This window comes from Ciona intestinalis, unplaced genomic scaffold (assembly GCF_000224145.3).
Source record: "Ciona intestinalis unplaced genomic scaffold, KH HT001160.1, whole genome shotgun sequence".
NCBI classification, from domain to species: Eukaryota; Metazoa; Chordata; class Ascidiacea; order Phlebobranchia; family Cionidae; genus Ciona; species Ciona intestinalis.
The window spans coordinates 1-7,912 of NW_004191481.1; the positions used below are offsets into that span (position 1 = coordinate 1).

Here is a 7,912-nt window from a genome sequence, read left to right on the forward strand (position 1 = left end):
ATGCGTAGAACTGCCCAGTTGCGCCACTGGCTGTAACAATTATATATATTTTTTTATTTAAATACTTTTTGTATGAATTTTACATTTTGCAACAGTAGAAATTACAAAACGAGACGCGTCTTTAACCGCAAACCACGTGTTCTGTATTATTTCGATTAGCGACGCTTTTCGGCTAAATAGGAACGCATTCTCGTACGCCTTTCTCCTTGATGACGTCATAGGTGCTCGGACTCGGGCTCGTGCCGAGCTTTTCGTTGAAGCTCGGCGCTCGGCGAACCCGAGCTTTTTCAACTTCAGCACATCCCTACAAATTATTGTTCATCACAATGTGCCCTCTAAATATTTTTACTTATGTGTAATTTTATTTATTTTATCTATGAGCGGTAAAATTTCTACCTGAACTCCCAAGCTCATGCCAGAGGGCCTCCTTTTTGAGGCCTCTTTTAAAAACTGGGCGGAGCGCCAAGCCTTTTGCTGTTGCTATAATGTTGCACGCGAGAGCGAAAAATATTAAAAATGAAAAAAGTGAAGCTACTAAGAGATAGCGAGACTAGTTAGCGTAGCTTTCTTTAATTATTTATTTTCTTTTTTTTAAACTACCAACTTGCATGCAAGTTAAGATTAAGTATAACGCCTGTCACTTTTACAAACTATATATATATTGGTGCAGTATTGCCGCCTTTTTAAATGTAGGTGAAACGATATACGGTCAACCTCTAATCATTGTACATACAACGACGTAAGATTTTACGTTTGGCTTGGCATATTTTTTGATGTTTTTTGTTTTATCTTTAGTGGGTGCCAGAAATCACTCACCATTGTCCAAAGACTCCATTCTTGCTGGTTGGTACACAAGTTGATTTAAGGGACGATGCTGCAACTATAGAAAAGTTATCTAAAAATAAACAAAAAGCAATTACTCAAGATATGGGTGATAAACTTGCAAGGGAATTAAAAGCTGTAAAATATGTTGAATGTTCAGCTCTGACTCAGGTTTGTAAATATTCTATTAATTTTGTTATATGTTTTAGAAAATGTGCTGCTTACTATTAACACTCTCTAGTCTTAACATTTTTAAATAATACAGCGTGGTTTAAAAAATGTCTTTGATGAAGCAATTCTTGCTGCATTGGAACCACCCCAGGAAAAGAAAAAGGGTGCTTGCCGTGTGATATAAAATCTTTATATATGGTAAAACTCCCCAGGCATACTTTCTTTTGACAAAGATGACAATTTATTTGCATGTCAACAAGTTATCATTTTGTTTGTTCTCTCTTGTAATCTATACAGGTTGCCCTCTGCTGAATTGCTGGGTGCTTGTCAGTTTGTTATTCTTCTTACTATGAATTTCTGCCTGTTTAATATTTGTTATTTTTATGGTTTAGTGATTAATGCATTACTAAAAAAGAGTAGTTGGCAATTAAGCATGGTTTCAGTTCTTTATTGTTTTGTTTTTTTGGCCTCTTTTGCAGTTAATATTAGTTTAAAGGATTTGGAAAGTATATGCTTTTGTGTAAAGTGTAATCAAACTTAAGTAACGAACAGAATCATGAAAGGAAAGTATTCTTAGTTTGCAACAAACCAACTTAATAAATCTCCTTATGTTTAGACCTACCTAAAACCTGAAGTTTTTTGTTTCATTGCTGTTTTAGGCAGGCATATTACCATTTATGAAAATTCTTTGATGCAATATTTTATTCTGTTTTTATAGAAAGGATTAAAGAATGTATTTGATGAAGCCATATTAGCTGCTTTGGAACCTCCTGAACCGAAGCGTCGTCGACGTTGTCAAGTCTTGTGATACTATAACAATTTGTTTTTTTTTTCTTATGTTATTCATTATGACACCACACCACATTATAATTGTTATTTTCAAGTGAGTAAATATATTTCATTGCAATAATTCCGTATTTGAGAAAAAGCCAGTTCACTTTGTTACGTTAAAAATATTTAATAAGCTGGTGGTTTATTATCCGGGTATACAATGTTTTTATAAATCCAATCAACAAGTTGATTCAGCGCTATGTTATTATTAATGCATCGTTCTGGTTAATTGAAAGTCTTATTTTAACAGTGTACAATATTGTGTTATCTTGCATGAATTGGTGTCCTTACTAAACTTTATATATTGGTTTAATCTATACAATACAGAATTTTTTTCAGTAGAACTTATGTTGCCTGTTACCTTTATTCTGTCAAGCTTAACATCGTGTTTGCAAGTTATTCAGAATTAATATTATGAAAATATACATTATATTAGTAAATGATTGAACTGCGAGTGTGAATATTTGTAACTTTTCCACAAGGAATTCTTCGGGAAGGAGAAAACATGTTTTTGTAAATAGAACTTTTAACACAGAAGTTCTGTGTGTGTTTGTCATGGTGTGTCTAGTTGCTCTGTTGACCAGGTTTTGCATAAAGTCAGTTTAGTCTGTGTGATTAAGTAACTTGTTATATTTGGGTTTAACAAACTAAAACGATGAAAAGATAAACAACATAACTATACTGCAGTACCAACTAAACTAACTGGTGACTGTGCGCACAACATGACACAACAAAGTGGTTAATTACTCGGCTCGGGCAGCAGGAATAAAAGCGCCGGAATGTTATCAAGATGAGGTAGCGGTAAACTACTACCACAGTCTGTTCCTGTGATAATGTATCTTTTTACAATCTATTGGCCCCATGTGATATACATCGAGAAAGAAGGCTTACTGGGCTGCCATCTCCGGTATGTGATGGTTCTTAAGGTCTATCTGACCCAAATCAGCGAGTAGAAAAGGCATGCCCATGTCATCTTAACACATCTAATACTGGATCTTGCGGAGTCAATTTGCTGCTCGGTTGTTCACCAGCCATGTTTATAATTATATCGTTCAATGAATTGTTAATTGGTCAGATGTGTTTTGGTCTGTGCCACAGATCCGCACAATGTAATTTTACAAGTTGGAAAACACATAGGATAGGACAGTTTAAAATCATTGTTAATTTCAATTTATAAAGGACTTTATTAATAGAAATATATGTAAATAAGACAAAGCACAACAATTTATTAATATGCTTTTATAGCCATTAAAAAAATGTTGTAATCGTGCCACACCGAATATTACAACCTAACCACAGTCTTCGTCGGATCACGAATAATATCGTTAACATTTATTTTCGTTCATCATCAAATGTTTTCTTTGAAAAGATTTTGGGCATTTACTAAACACATTTTGCAAATGTGTTTAGTAACATTTTGTCTCGGACGTTTTTAACCGGATCTTGATATATTTGATTGATAGATTTGTACCGGTAGGTCTGAATATATCACGACGACGGGTTGTCATTATGTTTGGTCCGACTTTAAAAGAGCCTTTGGCTCAAAAACTGTGTGTTTCTGACCAGTTATGCCTCATCAACGCTTGAAATATATAGATTGCTACTATAAATTGACCACCTTGGTTTTTTAGAAAAACCAACTCTACGATTGCAATAAAATTAAAGAACCTTTGCTAAGAAATATTTGGCCTATTTACAATCACTTCGTACACTCCTGCATATTTTGATTTATGCAGGATGTTTGTGGGCTTTCAGTATAGGAAGACCAATTGCAGATTGGCATTTAAACTCTGCGACAAATTCATCAGCCACAACCCCATCTGGTCCAATATTATTGATCAAGGAGTCATATACACCATCAGTCCCTCTACATGCTGCCATAAGTTCTCTACTTGCAGTTCGATTGAATGACAAATAACCTGTAATCATAGCATACAACCACTAAGAATACGGCATTTATGTATCATGCAATGTATTTAAATGAATAAATAAAACTCACTTTACCCTCACGTGGCTTGAAACGATAGTCGTTATAACACAGGTGTTTTGTTTCACACACCTTGTTGTTTTGTGTATGGCTGTCAATTTAGACAACCCACTAATGACCACTGGGTTGAACCAATTGCCATTAGGGTGTCTTGCCAAAGAACAAATACGCCCCCAATGGTAGCAGCGACAAGCCTTGAAACCATAACCTCTGGGTTAGAGTCATCGCACTAACCAAATGTGCCCGGCGACAGTTTTGAAATATTATAAAAAGAATATTACTTCGATGTTAGTGTTACAATTAATAAAAATACATGTGATTAGCGTACCTAGTGCTTGTGATGCAGCTTGTCGTAATTGTTGGTTTGCTGATTTAAGTTTTTTTACAAGTTTCGGAACTGTTCCCAATTGAACAATTGCATCAGGAACTCCAGCTCTAGTGTGTGCTAGACTTGCAATGTACTCAGCTATAAATAATACAAATTTACTGTAAATGTAGAGTAATGGATTGGTTGATATTTATTGGCAGTGTGTCTTTATCCAATTACAACCATTTTCGTACATTTAAGAACAAATCTAGTTTGGGTGTTCTGAAATTTATTAATGTTAAATCGATTGTCAGCCATTGTTACTTGATAAACCTACTAGTACTAGGTATACAAGGTATTACCTAGTGGCAAAAACTGCTGCCCTATATTTACCCAAAGAATATATATATAAAATATTTGTTCCTAGGTGTGTTTTGTTTGCCAAATCAAAGGCAATAGTTTTAAGACAACAATCACTGCTGCTAGTAGGAATGGCATGAAAACACAATTTCCAATACTATCATGATGCTGATGTTACCTGCCAAAATAGTTACATTATCATCATCACTGTCCAGGAGTTTCACTAATTCAATAATTCCTTTTGCAGATGCATCAACCACAGTAGTCATAGTTACCACTCTTGCAAGAATAACCAACTAAAATAAAACATAAACATATCAAACATTGTCCTGTGTCGTGTCACAGTGGTAGCGTGTCTACCTATAACTCAGAGGTTAGAAGTTCAAGGCTTGTCGCAGCTACGACTGTCGGCATATATATCATTGGGCAAGACACTTTACAGCCATTCCATCAACCCAGTGGATACTAAAGGGTTGTCAAAATAATAACCGACAAAGTTACATACGTGGAAACAGAACACCGATATTATAACGACTGTCGTTTTTCTGTGGCAGGGTGAAGTAACTTACATATATTCATAAAACATATGTTACTGTCAAAAATACTCTTGTTATGTTTACTGACGAATGCTCCAAAGCTTAACTTCAAAATAAATCTGAACTTTACACACACACATTTCTTGAGTCTTGACTTCTCTCAATTTTACACTTAATATTGTTGTGAATCTGAAATTAAGATCTAAAGACAGTCAGCAAAATATTTACAAACAATTACATTACTTCACTAACTTACTTTACTAATACTACTTTAGCTAATAAGTAACCTGCCTTGAGTTTCACAATCCTGGTTTACATTTCAACCAACAGTAAGTTATAAGCTTGTAAATAGAATATGTTGCTTGAAGATAGATATTGCCTGAAGACAAATAACCTATACTTTTTTAGACTTTTAAAACATAAGGAAGAATCAAACACCTTGATGCCGCTTTTATAAATGGAACATAGCATGACATATGTGTTTCTACACATTTAAATGGGAGTAAAGCATAGTGTTATAATTGTTTACATTTTAACTTTAAGTTTACCTGAAACGCAGCAGCTGATTTTATGGCAATATTGTGAGATTCAAGTAAAGCATTAAATATATAGAAAGGTATTCCCCCACACTTCAGTATTTTTTGTTGTTGATAAATACGATTAAAAGAAAAAGTTGCCAATGCCGACATTACTTTGTGTTGAACTTCCTGCAACAAGTTAGAATCTCAATTACTACAATTACATTACAACCAACTATCAACACCCAGTAGACAAAAAGAGGTTGTTAGTTTCAGAACAGTAGTGACACTATTGTTAAAACAGCTTTTAATTTCTTATCAAAAACCATAAACAATCAATAGGACATGAACTATTGCATTAAATAGGTGAAAGCAATTGTTATGCACTAGCATATGGACAAAAATAAACATTTTTAGACAGACTATATCACTACAAATATAAAGAATTTTTCAAAGATACCAAGTGTGGGGAATGCAGTAGTTCCAGCAAAATTTCGAATCCAAAACCTCCATTTTTATTTAAAATGACTTCGTTATTAGTGCAACCAGTGACAACAGAAGCCAGACAAAACAAAAGATCAACCTGTGAACACATACAACCAATAAATAGGTAATGGTTAATGCGTTTCAGTTAATTAAAAATACCTATTATCATTAAACATACGTTGCTCTACTTTGTAGAAAATTCCATACATAATTCCATACATGCAGCTATTAATTTTTTTACCTCAACGGTTCAATTTTACACGAAGCCGTCCGCCATTTTTAAGCCCCAAGACAATCATTAGTTTACATTTTACAGATCGGCATGCACTGAAACATATATCAGGCACCACCGTACATTTGGTGATTGTGATCCAACCCAGACATCATGGGATTAAGGCTTGTCATTACTACTATTGTAAACATACGTTTCCTTGGGCAAGACGCCTACCAGTGGTCACAAATGCGCTGTCTAAATTGTGAGCAGATCAATATAAAAAATTACCCATAATGTTAGATACATAGTAACTCGTAGGCTGGGTGTATGAATTAGAATACCCAAGTTTTACAAATATCTTTTCCTGCTGCGCGAGAAGAAAGCAAGTTACATTTATTTTACATTAAATAATTTAGTTACAGTAAATAATTTTAAAATGACATGACTTGAATCAAAAATTGGAAGTGTAGATAGTGTTGAAAAACGATCTGCACACCAATATTTAATTGACTAACTTGTATAGTTTCATCTTGAGAAGTTTGCCATATTTTGTCTATAAGAAGATCAATTAAATTTTCTTCAGCAAGGAGTTCTTGTAATCTTGTATTGTTTAAACAAGCAATTCCTGTAGATAAATGATATCATTCAATTCAACTAAAGATGTACGACTGAGTGGGTCGATGCTGATTGGTGTATGTGTTCTTAGTCAAGACACTTACATTGATTCAAGTGGTGAATAAAAAATTTACCCACTATTACACATACAAAACTAAAGTGAACAAAAATAAATAAGTATCCTTTATTCAAATACAAAGACTTTTAGATGCGGCAAAGTATACTGTTATGTGTAGAGACCGACCGATAACAATTTTTTCCACCGATACTGATATTTTTAGCTTTTACCGATACCAATATTTTACCGATATTTGACACTATAGCGAAACATATAAATTTGATCAGTATTAATACCTGTATTCAAGATACTGCAAGTTATTATAGAGTAAAAATGGTTGGTCATCACTTAGTTTGCATGTTCTTAATAGGTAACTCCAAATATGTTGCTTTTGTACAAAACTAGGACGCATGTAAAGGCTAAACTACGACGCATGTGGACGATAAACTATAACGCACGTGGAAGTTAAACTAAGATGTACGTAAACGTTAAACTACGACGCACGTGGAAGTTAAACTATGACGCACGTGGAAGTTAAACTACGACGCACATTGACGTTAAACTACGACGCACGTGGAAGTTAAACTATGACGCGCGTGGAAGTTAAACTACGACGCACGTGGACGATAAACTATGATGTACGTGAACGTTAAACTATGATGTACGTGAACGTTAAACTACGACGCACGTGGAAGATAAACTATGACGCACATGGAAGTTAAACTACGACGCACGTTGACGTTAAACTACGACGCACGTGAACGTTAAACTACGACGCACATGGACGTTAAACTACAACACACGTAGACGTTAAACTATGACGCACATGGACGTTAAACTATGACGCACGTGGACGTTAAACTACGACGCACGTAAAGGCTAAACTACGGCGCACGTGGACGTTAAACTATGACGCACATGGACGTTAAACTACGACGCACGTGGACGTTAAACTACAACGTACATCAAGGTCAAGTAGGACGCACGTCGCTTCGCACGAACTATTT

At 34.8% G+C, this 7,912-nt stretch overlaps 2 protein-coding genes across 4 annotated transcripts in view; one reads left to right on the forward strand and one right to left on the reverse strand.

Moving 5' to 3' along the window:
- Window positions 1-793: 793 nt before the first annotated feature.
- cdc42 (cell division cycle 42) lies at window positions 794-1,943 on the forward strand (the record flags this gene model as incomplete). Its single annotated transcript, NM_001032519.1, is given in 2 exon segments — window positions 794-993; window positions 1,712-1,943. Coding segments are annotated over 2 exon segments (290 nt in total), but the record flags the coding sequence as incomplete, so codon positions are not given.
- Window positions 1,900-7,912, reverse strand: part of LOC100181258 (ankyrin and armadillo repeat-containing protein) — an 18,492-nt gene continuing 12,479 nt past the window's right edge. For all 3 annotated transcript variants that reach the window (XM_026840248.1, XM_009863697.3, XM_018817186.2), the window contains 6 exons: window positions 6,748-6,857; window positions 5,993-6,115; window positions 5,563-5,721; window positions 4,657-4,774; window positions 4,140-4,277; window positions 1,900-3,743 (listed from right to left, as the gene is read on the reverse strand). In XM_026840248.1, coding sequence (XP_026696049.1) covers window positions 3,553-3,743; window positions 4,140-4,277; window positions 4,657-4,774; window positions 5,563-5,721; window positions 5,993-6,115; window positions 6,748-6,857 — 839 coding nt within the window. In that variant the 3' untranslated portion in view covers window positions 1,900-3,552. The remainder of the gene's footprint in view (window positions 3,744-4,139; window positions 4,278-4,656; window positions 4,775-5,562; window positions 5,722-5,992; window positions 6,116-6,747; window positions 6,858-7,912) is intronic.